This window comes from Notamacropus eugenii, chromosome X (assembly GCF_028372415.1).
Source record: "Notamacropus eugenii isolate mMacEug1 chromosome X, mMacEug1.pri_v2, whole genome shotgun sequence".
Lineage (NCBI taxonomy): Eukaryota > Metazoa > Chordata > Mammalia > Diprotodontia > Macropodidae > Notamacropus > Notamacropus eugenii.
In genome coordinates, this window is record NC_092879.1 from 29,162,406 (window position 1) to 29,179,866 (window position 17,461).

The following is a 17,461-nucleotide window of genomic DNA, read 5'->3' on the forward strand; positions in this document are numbered from 1 at the left end:
GGAAATTAGCCTGAGACGCCTATGGTGCTCTCTGTGGGACTGTTCTACAGCTTGGGATCTTTTAGTTAGATCGCAGATTCAGAATTTCATTGATGTTTAGTGACGCCTTGAAAGGGCTGAACTTCAAATATGTCAGCGATCCAAATGGAAGATGCTTGTCTCTATTCAGTTCAACAAATATTTAGACAGCACCTACTGTTTGCTAAGCCCTGTTGGGACAATGAAGTAGCGCTTGCCCTTCAGGAATGAATATTTTGGGGGAGGAAAAATATGTACACGGAGAAGTAAATGCAAAGTAATTTGAGTGAAAGAGGAGAGAGTGCTCACCACTAGATGGCTGAGGAGAAGCCTCATGAAGGAAATCAGACTTGAACTGAGCCTTGAAGGAGTTAGAGATTCCCAGAGGGAGAGCATTCCAGGTATGGAAGACAACTTGAGGAAAGGCATGTTGGTGGGAGATAGAATGTTGAGCATGAAGAATGACAAATTGACCAGTTGACAGGAACATAGAGTCCATGTAGGGGAGTGAATCAGAATTAGCCTGGAAAGACTGGTTTGAGCCAGATCACAAAGGCCATTACATGGCTAACAGCGGAATTTGAAGGTAGAAGCAAAGGATAGCTGCTTGAGATTTCTTGAACGGAGGATTGACATGGTCAGAGCAGTGCTTTAGGAAAGTCACTTTGAAAGGTATCAGACTGGTGGCAGAGATGCCACTTAGGAGGCTATGGCAGTCACTTAGGCAGGAAGTGAGGAAAGCTTGACCTAGGAGTGATGGCTATGTGCATAAAGCAGAGAGGGGGGATTGGAGAGAATGTTGTAGAGATGAAGTCAGTAAAATTTAAGGACTGTTAGATAAGGGAAGGGCTGGGGTAAGGGAGAATGAAGGTGACTTCTGAGGTTGCAGGATAAAATGAGGAAGGGTGCTGGCACCTTCATCAAAAATGGGGAAATTAAAATATTTTTGCAAAAGATAGAGAACATTACCTATACCATCAGACAGAGTAAATATTTTGATTGGTTTTACTGACTTGATTTTTTTTTCTTTTTGTTGCCAAGGTTGACTTGCTGAGTAGGGGGTGGGGTGGGATAGAGGGGGTATTTTCAGGAATAAAGATGATGTAAAAGCAAAGACTTTTAAAATGAAATTTAAAAAATAGGTAGGGAAGTTAGGAGACACTGGAAATATTGAGTTTCAGCCATCTATTTGAAAATGTCTGATACAGATAGTCGATCCAGGACAAGCTCAGGAAAGAGGCTACAGCTGGATATATCGATTTGAGAGTCATAACATTGAGCTCATGGGAGCAGATGAAAGGAAGGCTCAGGTTAGACATACCTGGTATATACCCATGCATGGGGTGGGACATGATTATGATCTAGCAAATACTTTTTCCCCTCCCTTTTAAAAATATTATTAATTTTTATCATTCTTTTAGAAAAATTTGAGTTCCAAATTCCCTCCCTCCAGTTCCTCTCTCATTCGTTGAGAAGGCAAGTCATATATCAGTTATATATATGAAATCATGCAAAACATATTTCCATATTAGCCATAGCTCAAAAAAAGCAGGACAGGTAAAGAAAGTGAAAAAAAAAATGCTTTAATTTGTACTCAGTTCATCAGTTCTCTCTCTGGAGGGGGATAATATTTTTCATCATGAGTCTTTTGGAATTGTCTTGTATCATCGTATTGATCAGAGTAGCTAAGTCTTTCACAGTTGATCTTCATTACACTATTGATGTAACTGTGCACAATGATCTTCTGGCTCCTGTAAATGATATGGTGAAGGAATGGTCAGACTGACTAGGGGGACGGGGGGGTCAAGGAGAGGACAGAGTCCCAAAAACTAAGGGAAGAGATGGTGGCTAGAGGCAGGAAAGGTCATCGGTGGTAAATACTACGGAGATGTAAAGGAGGAGAAGGGCTGAGAAAAGGCCATTGGGTTGAACAATAGAGAGATGGTCAGTAACCTTAGAGGGAGTGGTTTCAGTCAATCAGTGGACTAAAAGGAGTTGAGAAGTGAATGAGAGGTGAGGAAGTAGAGGCAATGAATGTGAACACCTTTCTATAAGAGTTTCTCTTCAAAAGAAAGGAGAAATATAGGATGCTAGCATGAGTCAAGGGAGAGTTTTTTTTAAAGATGGGGACTATCTAGTCATCATTGTGGGTAGCAGGGAAAGAGCCAGTGTCCTTTTGTAACATGGACACTTTCCTTAATTGCTTTTTTATTAAAAGAAGGGAATGTTTTTAAGGGGAGAGGATGTGACATCTCAATTATCATTGTTATTTATTTAGTGATTTTTACTACCATTTATTATTTATTTTTATTATTTATTGCCCCCTTTAGATTGGTGTTGGGAGAAGCAGCAAGAACAGCCTGAAGAATATCACCGAATCTTAAAGTGCTTCTTAGACAGAAAAGACTGCTGTTATTCTATCCATCAAATGGGTAAGGAAGCGCTGGCCTCTGGCTTCCATGCTAACCCCAGAGGGGCTGTGGGAAATCCCCCATCTTCTTGCTTAGAAGTCTTTGAAAATGATACAAAATTTAGTAGGTTGTATCTTGTTGAAAAATTATTTTGCTAACTTGTTAATCTTCTCATATAAAAACAGCACAAATGGGCGTAGGAGAAGGGAAATCAATTGGTGAATGGTTTGGACCAAATACAGTTGCACAGGTGTTAAAGTAAGTAAAACAGACTAGCATTTATTTATGTGGTTGCTTTGCTATTTCCCTTTCCTCCTGCCTGCCTTCACCCAACTCACTTCTACCCAGTTGGTCAACCTTATCCATTCACTCAGTCATTCCTGTACCCACCAACCCTGGCACCTTTGCACTTCTCTGCCCAACTACACTGTTAAGTAGGAAAATCTGTTTGTGGCCATGTATGACAGTGCTACTACTTCACATGGATATTCCTCTGGAGACGCTTCATGTTTCACCGCTATTAATTTGCTTATCCGAGGGCATTGCATTGCCAGACTTCAAATGATATTATAAAACAGTAGTCATCAAAACTATTGAGTCCTGGTTAAAAAAAAACAACAAAAAATGTCAGCTCGATAAGCAAGAGACAGAAACATCTGCTAATAATAGTATCCCTGGGTTTGCTCAATGCAAGGACACAAATTACCTGTTTTTTTGACAACAGCTTGGAAAATTGGAAAGCAGTTTGGCAGATACTAGGATCGAACTAACATCTTATGAATTCAAAATGTATACACGACCTGAATATAAAAGGTCAAGTTTATTAAAAAAAGAGAGAGAGAAAATCTAACCTTTTATAACTATAAAAAAGGTCTTGAACAGTCTCATCATGTGCCTTACTCAACAGACTTCTCTCTAACCACCGATACTCTGCCTACCTGCCTGCCTGGACTCACATCTCAGTGATTAGCATTATATTCACCTTGTCCCAGAGATCCTAAACCTCGCAACTGATGTACAGTCCTCTTCCCATGCCTAGCTGGCAGCTGTCTTACCTCTGTCTGCCTCAACCTTTTCTCTCACTCCCCCACCCTTCTGTGACCCACTCGAGATCTGGCCGCCCCATCAACTGTACTCTCTCTCAGAAATTTCAGCTCCACAGTTAACAAACTTCCTTTCATCTTCAACCTCTTCCTTTCTCATTCCTTCCAGCTTCTGGTGTTCCCTGAGACTTTGCTCCTTCTTTGTGACATTGTTTGCTGTCCTGCCTATGCTTTCTTTCTTATGTCTCAACTCACTGGTCATGGTGGGGAAGTCAGAATCTTCCTTACTCTCCATTGCCACTTCCACAACTCTCCCTCTTCCAGCTTTACTGATCAGGCTTACCTCCCTTGAGGTTCACACTATTCAAATGTGTCACCCAGTCCGGTGGCAATTATCTATCAACACCCAACATATTCTTCTTCCTTCTTCTTAAGTTGTGTCTCACTCCTCCAATTTCTGCCCTCATACTCAACTGCCTCGACATACATGGGATGTTCCCTCAAGTATCCTAGTTTCCTGTTCTACTCAGTTCCCATAATCTACCCCTCCACCCTGCAACTATACACAGAGGTGGTCATACTCTTGATCTTGTCATCACCCATAAGTCTTTCATTTCCATATTCATGAATTCCAAAATACTTCGGTTTGATCATAATCTTTTATCATTCCCAACATTAGCCTGGATTGCTTTCCTTCATCATCTCTGCCTCACAGAATCCTGCTCTCCCTCCCTCCCTCCCTCCCTCCCTCCCTCCCTCCCTCCCTCCCTCCCTTCCTTCCTTCCTTCCTTCCTTCCTTCCTTCCTTCCTTCCTTCCTTCCTTCCTTCTTTCCTTCCTTCCTTCCTTCCTTCCTTCCTTCCTTTCCACACCCCAATCCTGAATTGCTCTGATCATTCATCTCCTCTGCTTCTATTTGTGTGCTGGCCTGAGTTAGTTACAAAATTATGTTTTATGATCTACATTGAACTTTTATTGCAACAAGACAAACATGTTATTCTTCCTATCCCAGTCACCACAGAAGCTGTTATATACCTTCTTGTTACCTTTCAAGTCTCCCAAGGTACCTCACCCCTTCTGTAAGTGGTGGGCTGGAGCTGGCTCCCACCAGCTTGTGAGAACTAGTTGTCAAATTTTCATTGTGGGCATTTATACCTCAAAAACTGGCAAATGTTACAAGTTATGGCTTGATATATTGTTTTGTTGATTGTCTACACTTAAGAAAGTGATGAAGAACATATTAGTGAAGATTTAATTTAAAAGTATATTGTCTATACATTTTTCTGAGAGCTGGTTTTTAAATATTTACCCCTGCTTAAAGCCAGGGACTTTGCTTTGTATTTTACCAAAACAATTGTAGTCATTCACCAACCCATTCCTCTCCTCCCCTTTTTCTCAGCTCACTTCATTCTGATGTCTTCCCCCACTATCTGCTCCTTCATCTATATCTCATATGAAGAGATGGCCCTTCTCTTTGCCAAGGCAAACCCTTCCATATGCTCCCTTGATCCCATCCCCACCTTTCTTCTTTAGCTGATTGTCCTCACTATATTCTCACTCTCTCTTTTATCTTCTATCTCTCTGACTGTTTGGTTTCTTCTCTGCTGCTTAGAAACATTCCAATGGTTTCCCTCACCCTTAAAAACCCTCGCTCTATCCTGCCATTCCTCACTTGCTACTGTGCTACATCTCTTCTCCTTTTCCTTCATCCAAACTCCTTGAGAAACCTGTTTATACTTAGGGCCTTTGCTTCTAAAAATTCTCCAATATGGCAGCTTCATTGTCCACCTCATTGTGTACCAGAATCTTCTCTCTTCAAAGTTGCCAATGACCTCTTCATTGCTAAATCTAATGACCTTCTGTTCATTTTCATCCTTGGTCTCTCTGTGTCCTTTGACATTGGCAATCACCTTCTCTTTCTGGGCACTGTTTCTTCTCTGAGTTTTCATCATCCTGCTCTCCTGCTTCACTTCTTTCTATTCCTTCTCAGTCTCCTTTGCCCTATAGGTCTTCATCTGTGTTATGGCCTCTAAGCTTGGCTGTCCTCCAAGACTCTGTCTTGGGCTCTCCTCTCCTTTCTTTCTGTACTGTCTTATTTGGTTATTTTTATTAGCTCCTATGGGTTCAATTATCATCTCTATACAGATGATTCCCAAATCTTTATATTCAGCCCTATTCTCTCTCCTAAACAATGATCCCGCCTTTTGTACACATCCAACTGAATGTCCCATAGGCCACTCAAACTTAGCATGTCCAAAATAGAAGTGATTCTGTCTTCTCTATTGCTATTGAGGGTGCCACCATCCTCCAGTGGTCCAAGCTCACGACTTACATGCCATCTTGTACTCTTTGGTATCATTCACCCAACATGTCCAGTCGTTTGCCAGATCTTGTCCTTTTCCCCTTTATAGCATCTCTTGCCTACCTTTCTTTCTCTCCACTCCCACAGCAACCTCTCAAGCTCAGGTCTTATCACCTCACCTCTGAACTATCACAGCTGCCTTCTAAGTCCTCTGCCTGCCCCATGTCTCTCCACCCTCCAGTCTATACTACGTTCAGTTGCTAAGGTGATTTTTCTAAAATGTGGGCCTAACCATGACATCCCTCTGCCCTGAGAACTCCAGTGGGTCTCTGTTACTTCTAGGATCAGATAGAAAGGTCTTAAGAGGTTTGGCATTTAAAGTTTTTCATAACCAAGACTTTCCCTAGATTTCTGCTCTTCTTACACTTTCCTCCCTTCCACATAATCTACAGTACAGCTGTATTGACCTCCTTGCTGCTCTTTCTCATCCACATCTCTCCATTGCTTATCTCTGTGCTTTTTTAATGCTTGAAGTGCTCTCTATTCCAACCTCTACTTCTTTGTTTCTCTGACTTGCTTCAAGCCTCAGTTTAAATCCAACCTTCTGTAGGAGGTATTTCCAGCAACCTCTTCTCCTCCCTATCCCTTGCTGAGGTTCTAATGCCTTCTCTCCCCAGATTATGTATCTACTGTATATCTTGTATATACCTAGTTATTTAAGTGAATTTCATTTTTCTCCCTCCAAGAATATAAGCCCTTTGAGGATGGGGACTGTGTTTACCTCTCTTTGTATCCTCAAGCTACATTTCTCAGTGCATAGTAAGCATTTAACAAATATTTGTTGACTTCCTGTCCATAGATAGGCAGCAAATTCTTACTCAGATATGAGATAATGCAGATCATAAAAGATTAACAGTTTCAACCATGTGAAATTTAAAACTTTTGAACGAATAAAGTCATTACAAAGTCAACTTAGATAGAAGAGAAATGGAAGAGAGGCAAACATATTTGCACCTAGAAGTTTGATATCTAGAATATATAGGGAATTGACAGAAATATTTAACACCAAGAGCTATTCTCCCATAGAGAAGTGATCAAAGGATATGAATGGTTTTCCAAAGGAATTGTCAATGTCCACATGACCACATTCTCCAAATCCCTAAGGGAAATGCAGATTAAAACCCATGCTGCCATTTCACTTTATCATCACCAGATTGGCAAAGATGACAAAATATGAGAATGGTCAGTGTTGGAAGGACTATGGGAAGGTACTGATGCACTGTTGGTGGATATCCATTTAGAATCATGCAAGGCATTACTGGACATATGGCCCAAAAAAAGTGAGAGACAGAGACAAAGGTCCAACATATACTCACATGTTCACAGCATCATTCTTTGTATAGCAAAGAACTGGAAATGATATGTAGACATTGGTTTGGGAACACAGACAATGGAATATTAATTTAATGGAATAAGAAAGAAATTGCAAGTAGAAATTCTGAGAATCATGGGGAGAGTTGAATGAACTGATATGGAGTAAAATAAGAAAGGAGAAAGAAAAGCAATTTTGAAATTGGAGTATATGACTGACCTCTGGATCCAAAGAAAGAAATAACAGATCACAAAGCTAACACAGAGGCATGTGATAGGGGCTGCCATTATCTAGATGTCTACTGGACTTCTTTCACTGCCAAAAGAAGAACTGCTAATAACTTTTGGATTTGCCATAATGATAATTTCATTCTTCAGAGGGTAAAAGAATCAACATGGGGGAATTTTATTCTGGAACTGCTTCTCAGTAATAGGGAAAAACTAATTGCTGAGGATGGAAATCTGGGAACTTCCAACAGTAAGTGATTCTTGCCTTCTAGAATTTGTGGTAGAAAAGGAGAGGAAATCTGGGTTTAGTCTGGCATATGCCTTAGAATTGAGAAAACAGATTTCAGAGGGTTCAAAAGAAGAACAGTAGGATCTCAAGGACTCAAATTCTGCAGGGGAAGACAAGCCAAGAGAGATGGGAAACCCTTAAGAAAGAAATTCTGAAGACGCATCTGGAAACAATTCCAAGGAACAGGAAAAAACAGACATTGGCTAAAGAAACTAATGGGGACATACAAGGAACCAGGGAAGATACACAGGATAAAGGTCCTGGAAAACAGCATTATATAGTAGAAAGGGTGCTACATTTAGAGTCAGAGGACTTGAGTTCTGGCTTTTCTCCTTACTGCCTGTAGGACCTTGGGTAAGTCACTTCCCCTCTTTGTGCCTCAGTTTCCTCATTTGTAAATGAGAGGGTTGGACTCGATGGCCTTTGTGCAGTCCCTTCCAGTTCTCCAGATCTGTGATTCTATATGAAGAGAATTTGGAGTACTAAAGCTCATGTTAAGCTGAGGTTGGCACAAGGGAAGTTAAGGACAGCAAAAAGAATCTTTTTCTTAATTTGTCGTAGGAGAAAGAAGAGGAACAAAAACAGGGATAGGATTGCTACTTGGCATAGGTGGCAACAAAGAAAAGGCCAAATTGTTTAATCCTATTTTGCTTTTGCTTTCTCTATCAAAGAGAACAACCTTTGAATGGGAAATCACAGTAGAAGGAGTTGATATCCAAGATAAAGAAGGTGACAGAGTCCCTAGCTGCTTTAGTTTCCTTCTCACCTCCTGGGTTGGATGAACTCCATCCTTGGGTAGAAATGGCAGATATGATGGTGAAGCCATTATTGGTAGTCCTCGTTTTCGAAGCCAGAAAGGAGAAGAGATGCCACAAGACTGGAGAAAGGCAAATGTTCTGATTTTCAGAAAGAGACTAAAACCTATGAATTACAAGCCAGAGTTTTACTTAGATTTCTGAGAAAGTTCTAGAATGAATCATTAAAGATATGGTTAGTTAATATGTAAAAAGAGAAGCCAGCATGGCATCGTCAGGAACAGAGTATGCCAGATACACTTTACCTTTTGTGACAGAAATGCTGCTAAACTGCTAAATCAGGGGAATGCTGGGAAGTTTACTTAAGTTATAGCAAAACCTTTAATAAAAAATCTCATGTCATCTTGTGGAAAAGAGATAGCTAGAGAGAGAGAGATGGTAATACAATTAGGTCAACGTGGAGCTGACTGAATAGCGAAACTCAAAAACAAATGTTCACTAGCCACTTGGCAGAAGGTCTCCAGCCTAGTGCCCCAGGGACTTTTCCTTGCCTCTGTGCTGGGTTAATTTTAATTAGTGACTTCACTAAAGTCATAGCTGAGTTGCTTACTGTATTTACAGATGACACAAAACCCGGAGGGATAGCTAACACTGGATAGCAAAATGAGATTCCAAAGAAGATCTTAACAACCTATATAGCATTGAGCTGAATCAAAGACAGCAGCTTTTAACCTGGGATCTGGGAACTTAGTCATTTTTTTTAAGTTGATAACTACTTTTCAGTATAATTGGTTTTCTTTGTAAGCCTATGTATTTTATGCCTTTAAAAGCATTATTCTGAAAAGGACTGCGTAGGTGGGCTTCAAAGGGGTCCATGTTGTTGTTGTTGAGTTGTTTCCAATTCTTCATGACCTCGTTGACCCATAGTGGGGTTTCTTGACAAAGATACTGGAGTGGTGGGCCATTTCCATCTGCAGTGGATTAAGGCAAACAGAAGTTAAATAACTTGTCCAGGGTCACACAACTAGGAAGTGTTCTGAGACTAGATTTGATCTCAGGTCTTCCTGAATCCAGGCCCAGTGCTTTATCCATTGAGCCACTTAGCTGCCTCCTAAAGTGGGGGAGGAGTGGTCCATGATACCATCCTCCCCCAACAAGATTGAGAACCTCTCATCTAATAGGATGAAATATAACAGAGATAAATGTAAAAGTGGGTTCAAAAAATCCACTTCATAAGTACAAGAGGGGTTGGCCCAGTTAGGTAATAGTTTGTCTGAAAAAGTTCTGGCCTTCTAGGTCCTCAAGTGAGGCCCTTCAACTGAATCCAAACTTCACAGAACAAATTCTCTTTAAGTCCTCAAGTGCAGCCCTTTGACTGTATGCAAACCTCACAAAACAAATCCCCTTAATAAAAAGATTTGTTCTGTAAAACTTGGACTTAGTCAAAAGGTTGCACCCAAGGACTTAGAAGGCCTGATGTGGCCTTCAGGCCGCAGGTTCCCCACCCCTGTATCTAGGGCATTTATTAAAGTGCAAAATCAATATGATGTGGAAGCCAAAAAGGCTAATTGGGTTTCCTTAAGAAAAACATAACTTTCAGGACATTGGACTCCATCCTTTTCAGACCTCTTCTGGAGTATTGTGTCCAGAAAAGGGCAAGCAAGATGGTGAAGGGCCTTCATGTCATGCCATGTGCAAATTGCTTCAATCTGTCAACAAGCAAGGCCAAATGAAACAGTCCTTGTCCTTGTGGAGTTTTACTCTAATTGGGAAGACAAAAAGTACAGATGCACACATTTGTATGTACAAAATAAACACAAGATCATTTCAGGTCAGAGGGCACCAGCAGCTGAGGGCAATTGAGAAAGACTTTGGATGATAGAAAGTAGCATTTGTGTTGAGTTTTGAATAAAATAAGGCATTCTCTCTTTTTTTCATTTAATTTTTATTTTTTTCTTAATTACATGTAAACAAAAAATACAAAAAATTTAACATTCATTTTTAAAAATATTTTGAGCTCTGAAATAAGGGATTCTGAGAGCCTGAAGTGAGGAGGCACATCCCAGGCCTAAGTGATGGTTATATAAAGGCACAGAAAGGAAAGATGTAGTTTGTAAATAAGAAGGTCATTTTGGCTGGACCACAGAGCTCAAGTAGGGGAGTAATGGCTTATAGTTCTGGAAAAGAAGGTTGTGAAGGCCTTTTAGTGTCTAACAGAAGATTCCATTTCATCCTGGAGGCAATAGGGAGCCTTTGGAATTTATTGAGTAGAGGAGTGAGGTGGTCAGATCTGCCCTTTAGGAAAATTTTCAAAACTGTATGGAAGATAGAGTCCACCAATGAATTGGAGAGCCTTGAGGCAGGGAAACTGTTTAGGAGACTACTGCAGTAGTCCAAGTGAGAGGTGATAAGGGTCTGAGCTAGTGTGGTAGCTGTAAAAAGAAGAGTTGAATGGGAGAGATTGTGAAAATAGAAATTAGATTTGGGGACTTGAGTGGCTGTTAAGGGTGAGGGAAAGTGAGGATTTCTAAGATCACTCTGAGGTTATAAGACTGGAAGAATGGTGCTACTTTTGACAAAAAAATAGAGCAGTTCAGAAGAGGGGGAGTCTTTTGGGGAGAAAGGTAAATGAGTTCTGTTTAGGGCATGTTTAGTTTCAAATACTTATGGGACATCTAGTTCAAAACATCTAATTGGCAACTGGAGATATGAGACTCATATCTCCAGGAGATATGATATCCCTCAGGAGAGGGCTTAGGATTACTTATAATAGATCTAGAAATCTTTGTAGAGATAATAATAAATCCAGGGAGCCAAAGTAGTCACCAAGTTAAAAAAGTGTAGCAATATCTCTACCTATGTACTCTGGCCCTCTGTCAGGACCAGGTAGGTTATATCTCTTCAGTTTCATTTAACCATTTAATATTGGATAGCTTTTATAAAAGGATATTTACTTAAATGATATTTCTAGGGCAAATGTTCAAAAATTTTCCGCAATTCCTCTTGGGTATTCTCCCCTGTACCACCTCAGTCCCTGGAGAGTAGTCTCAAAACTTAGCTCAATTCCTACATAGCTTTGGTCCCATATGTTCATGTCCATATGTAGCCTGATTGCTGGACAAATTCTTCCAGTGGACTGAAGTCCCAAATGTCATTCCTGAAGCTTGCTTCTTGCTCCTTGAAGCATCAGTGCTATACTGGCTGCAGAGTTCATCCTAGACAATAGTTCTTGGATTCCTGTGACCCATTCTTAACCTTTCAAGATTCCTTAAGTTGAAGAGGCTCTAATCCCTTCACCTAGAATGGAAAAGAAGAAATAAAAAATGACTAAAGGCTGAGACCTATTTCTCAAGGACCATGTGGAATCAGACTTGAAGAAGACTCTTAAGGCCATCTTCCTTACTTCAAGGTCTCACTGGATACCATGAGCCAAAGAATCACAAGTTCCCACAGATGTGACTGGCTATGCAGCCAGTCAGTCAAAAAAAAGAAGGCTCCTCCCAACCACATGGCTAGCCAACCAGAACCAGTTACAGAATATCCACACAAGCTCCCTAGTCTTTCCATAGTATTTCCCTTATCACGGTTCTCCAGGAAGCAAGCTTCCCAGATTCTCAACCAAGCAAGCTGATAGAGTCGACACGTGTTTACAGAGAGAAAAGAGAAGACATCTCTAAACAGAGACTTGGAGTCATACCCCACAGTTAGGGGATATGTTGTGAATGACAACCTAGTAAAAGACTGATAGGAAGGAGGAGAACCCAGAAGGATCAGTGACAATAAAAAGTTGAAAGTATGGAGTATCCAGATGGAGAACGTGGTAGGCAAGGCCAGGTGCTGCAGGGAGGTCAAGAAGTATGAGGACTGAGAAAAGGCCATCAGGTTTGACAATTAAGAGATCACAAGTTACTTTGGAGACAGCAGTTTCTGTTGAGTGATGAAGTGAGAAGCCAAAATGTAAAGGGTTGAGAAGTGAGTAAGAGAAGAGCAACTGTAGATGACTTTTTCTAAAAATGTGGTTGTGAAAGGGAGGAGAGAGATAGGACAACAGCTAGAAGGGTTGGAAGAGTCTAATGAGGGATTTCTAAGGCTGGGGAGACTTGGATGTGTTTATAGGCAGTGGGGAAGGAACTGGTAGACAAAGCTAGAATGAAGGTTAGAGAACTGTGAGGAGTTTTGATTTGGGAGACGGTCTACTAGAGAATAAAGGAGGGAGTGGGACCAAGGGTGCCTGTAGAGACTTTGGTCTTGAGAAGGAAAATGGCCACCTCTTTGCCAGAGACTGGAGTAAAGGAGAATAAAATCAGGGATGATGTCAAGGGCTTTTGAGATATAGGGAAGGGAAGGAGAAGGGAGTTCATGGTTGACGTTCTTGGTTTTCTTAGTGAAGTGTGTCCTCAGCTGAGAAGATTGTGGCAAGGGTGTATAGGAGACTCAAGGGGAGAAGAGAAGGTTTGGAAAAGCCTATGTGGCAAGTGGAATAGCACTTTTGATTTCCTCTAGAGAGGGATCAAAGGGTCCAGGAGAGATTAGATAATACAGATTGTTCCTTCATTTGAAGGAACTAGAAATATTTACCCAGCAGAGACTTAGTGGAGGACATGATAACTTTAAGTGTTTGAAAGACTGTCACATGAAAGAGGGATTAGCCTTTTGACTTGATCCCATGGGACAGAACCAGGAGCAATGATTGAAAGTGGCAAAAGAGGCACATTTTGGCTTGATATTAGGAAAAATGTACTGACCATCAAAATGGCCTCTCAGGAAGTAGTCACTTGTCTTTCATTGGAGGGCTTGGAGCAAAGACTAGCCATTCCATATGTGGAGTGTATCATAGAGGATGGTCTTTATCAATTATGTGTTGGATTAGATCATAGGTTCCCAAAGTGGGTGATACCAACCCCTGTGGGGGCACTGGAATGATCCGAGGGGGGCAGTAGTAGCCTCGGGTGCAATTGAGGGGGTGTTGAATAAAAATACGGGTTAACCTAACCCCGGGGGTGGGGCACTGGGTAATTTTTTTTGAAAACCAAATAATTTGGGGAATCTCTGGACTAGATGGACCTTAAATTCCCTTCCAACTCTAAGATCCTTCTATTCTTTGCACTCCTCTTTGTGTTTAAAGTACCAGCTTCTTTTTCAACACTCAAGTCCAGTGACTGTAGCATATGTAAGGTCAAATTAAAATAGATATCCCCAAACTCGGGAAAAGGAGTCAGGACTGCCTTTAACGTTTGACTTTGTTGCTAAATTACCATCTATAAAATAGAAGTCTTCTTTATAGACTCATGAGGATCAAATAAGATAATATTTGTAAAGCCCTTTACAAACACTAACATACTACACAAGGTGTTCCAAAAATCATAGTACCATTTTAAGCTAAAATTTTTTGAATACCCTGTGTAAATGTCAGCAGTTATGATAAGTAATATTTGGCCCTGACCCATACTGCTTCGTGCTAAGGTTTCTGCCTCCTCAAGGAATGTTTGCACTGTATCTTGTATTCCAGGAAACTTGCTTTATTTGACGAATGGAATTCCTTGGCGGTTTATGTTTCGATGGATAACACAGTGGTCATCGAAGATATCAGTAAGTCACAAGCCTGTTTGCCCTCTCTTTACATGGTAGATGATGCTTTTCCTCCACACTATGGAGAAAGCTACCAACTTGGAATCTTTATTGTTTGCCTTGTTATAATATAGAACTCAGTTTAGCAAAGGTCTGTGGTTAACCACTCTGACACCCTCTCCAATTTTTTCAGTTATCTTCTTTTGTGAAAGTTAAAAAAAAGCACACTCACCAAAAGCTGTAAGTCACCCTTGCACAATGTCTCCAGAAAGTATAGTAATGTCATAGTGACTCCTTCAGCAGATGGTTGCTAATCAGCTGCTCTATGCTAATCACTGTTTTAAGGACAGAATCCATAAGGAAAGATGCTAGCCAATTCCCTCACGTAGCTCATGGTATGGTTTGGGAACTGAGACTAATGCATCAGGGTAGTAGAAAATCAGTCTAATGCTAAGTTGGTGCTATAGGAATTAGCGAAAGGGAAGCTTGGTCAGTGTTTGGGGTTGCTTTGGGAAGATTATAGGGAGTAGCTAACAGGGGTGGGGAACCTGCAGCCTTGAGGCCTCCTAGGTCCTTGGGTTCGACCTTTTGACTGAGTCCAAGTTTTATAGAACAGATCCTTTTATTAAGCTAGAGCTTGAAGGGTGGGGAGGGTTTGATGGGCAGAGAGTAATGAATTTCAGCGTGAGCCAAAGGAAAGGTACAGAGGGAGGGATGGGCCTGACATGTGTAGGGGACTGGAAAGAGATCTGCCAGGCTGGTTCATTATTACCTTTGTTTTTTCTTTTTGAGTCTGTCTTATTTGGTATTTGTCAGAATATCTACATACATTTATTTGACCAAATTGTCACTCGTATTTTGATTTTTAAAATTTTTTTTACTTGTATTTTTTAGAAAAAATGTGCCACATGTGCCCTCCCCACCTGGCCCATGACAGTTCCTCTAGTTCCTGGAATGGTGTTGGCTGGAATTCAAATTATTCTGGGCACAGCTCAGGCTGGAGATCCCTTTTGCTTATTGTGCCCCTTCGCTTGGGCATCAACCAAATTAATCCAGTCTATGTTGATGCATTTAAAGTAAGTTGCTCTCTTAACCAAGTCTTTTGTTGCTCACTCAACTTCCATGTTGTGTAGAAGCCAGCTGAGGATCTGACATTTTCTTTCCATCTAGGAGTGTTTTAAGATGCCACAGTCTTTAGGTGCATTAGGAGGAAAGCCAAATAGCGCCTATTACTTCATAGGATTTTTAGGTAAGTAAAGTCCAATCACAAGTCATTTGAGGGTGGGACAAATGGGTGGGAAAGTTTCTCTTTGAAATCCTTAGCAAATCTAGCTCTAGAGTCACGTAATGGCCCAGGTGGTGATCATGGAATAAACCTTTGACCCTCATACTGTATCCAACCTAATCTTAAACCAAACAGAAGAGTACTTTGATGAATTCTTTTCTCCACCTGCCACAGCCCATTTTCTTATAACCAGGTGGTATCTGTTGGAAGCTGTGGCTGAGTGGAAAGAGACTAGATTTGGAGTCAGGAGACCTGGGATTTAGTCCTAACTTGTCTATTGAGTTTCTGCATAACTTTGGGAAAATCCCTTCTCTCCCCTCCTCTCCTATTGCTTTATGTCTCAGTTTCTGTGTCTGTGAAATGAGGAGATCAGACTAGATGAGCCCTAAAGCCCCTTCCAGACCTAATCTTCTTTGATACTTCTTGCCACAGAATCTGATTGTTGATCCTTGTCTGATACCCTTCTTTCAGAGTTCTCTCCCTTCCCATGGGGCCCCCAACTCAGTTTACCCTCCATGTCCTTTTAAAGGCTTAAGTGATGATAGAGGTGAAATGACAGGAGATAATATGGTACTGAGATGGGAGTCAGAGGACTCCAAGTCTCATTCTGAGGCCTATTACCTATGTGACCTTTGGCAAGTTACTTAACTTTTTTGTGCCTTTGTTTCCACATCTGCAAAATGAGTGAGTTGGACTAGATGTCCTCTCAGCCCCTTCTTGCTTCAGATCTAGGATCCTATTGTGACTTTAGGTAAGTCCCTTCCCTCTCTGGGCCTCAGTTTCCTCCCCTGTAAATTGAGCCAGTTAGACTCAATGTCCTCTCAGGCCTCTTTCTTCTCAAGATTTAAGATCCTGTGATCCTTACTCAGTCATATCAATCTCAGTGCCTCTATCTACCTCCTGATCTTCTAGTCTTTAAAGACAGAAGAAATCAAGGCACTCCGTGGTTTTATATGTTGCACAGTGAGATGAAAGCCCCTATTTTTATTGCTATAATTTGTTTATTCCAAACAATACCACCACCACCACCACCACCCCCCCCCCCAAATACTTTTCTATGGTTTGTACCTGGGAAAGAGCCAGAAATCAATGAGTAAAGTGAGTTAAAGGGATTCTCTGTAGATTCTTTTAAGGATCCTAGGTCTAGATCTAGAGAATACCTCCAAGGCCATTTAGTCTTACTACCTTATTTTACAGAGGAAACTGAGACCTAGGGAGATTGCATGACTTCTCTAGATGCTCATGGGTAGTAAGTTTCAAAGACAGTTTTAATCTAAGTGATCTAACTCTTGGACTAGGTTTCTTGCCACTCCTTGTTCCAACCCTGAAATTGATATTGATATTATTGTTATTATTATTTCTGGGCATTTGACTACTCCAGGCCTGATATCTCCTCATAATTGATGTGAAAATGATCATGGTGGTCGGGATGTGCCAGAGGTATTGGTGTGGATGTGATAGTGATTACTGTGCTGACCACATAACAATGATGGTAAGGATGAGACAGAGGCAGTGATGCAAACAAAGAAATACTGGAGCTGGAGGGAAGGCTTAAGGTGCCCAGCACAATAGGTGCCATTTCAGGATAGATAGCAGTGGTTAGGGGATAGAGTTAAGGGTGTCCAGCTCATTGAGTGGAAATATTAGCCTGATATAGACATTCTTGCAGCATAGCCCTTTGGCATGGACTGTGGTTTTGGGGAGCCTCCTTGGACTCCATGTTTCCAATGAAACACTGGAGACCACTGGAAAAATCCCATGATTCTCTACCTGACCCCTTTCTAGCGATGTAAAAGTCAGCACATTGAGGAGGTCTAGTCCTAGTGGACTAAAGCCACAGGACTGTTCTCCACTCACTGAGTGGGTTACTTGGAGCAAAGCTCTTCTGGATTGCTATTGGTAGCTGGGCAATGTCAGTGCTTTCTGACTTGTTGAATCATCTATTATATCTAATAAAAACCAGCCAGCTCCATAACATCTCATCCAAAGCAGCACCAGGAGTACCATTGTTACTATAGAATCTTTTTCTAATGACAAGTCAGAGTGAATAGCATGAAGGGAGAGCCATTTATTGGTTGAGGATCAATCAAAAGTTGGATACCAGTTCCCTAGAACTGGATGCTACCCAATTGTTAAGAAGTAGAAAAGTCCCGTGAGGAGACAGTGGGATGACTAGGTGACAGCCTTGTCATC

At 41.1% G+C, this 17,461-nt stretch overlaps 1 protein-coding gene across 2 annotated transcripts in view; it reads left to right on the forward strand.

Moving 5' to 3' along the window:
- The window catches only part of ATG4A (autophagy related 4A cysteine peptidase), a 69,252-nt gene that overhangs the window by 45,318 nt on the left and 6,473 nt on the right, over nt 1-17,461 (forward strand). For both annotated transcript variants that reach the window (XM_072626010.1, XM_072626008.1), the window contains 5 exons: nt 2,349-2,450; nt 2,615-2,687; nt 13,925-14,004; nt 14,878-15,059; nt 15,154-15,232. In XM_072626010.1, the coding sequence (XP_072482111.1) occupies nt 2,349-2,450; nt 2,615-2,687; nt 13,925-14,004; nt 14,878-15,059; nt 15,154-15,232 (516 nt within the window). The remainder of the gene's footprint in view (nt 1-2,348; nt 2,451-2,614; nt 2,688-13,924; nt 14,005-14,877; nt 15,060-15,153; nt 15,233-17,461) is intronic.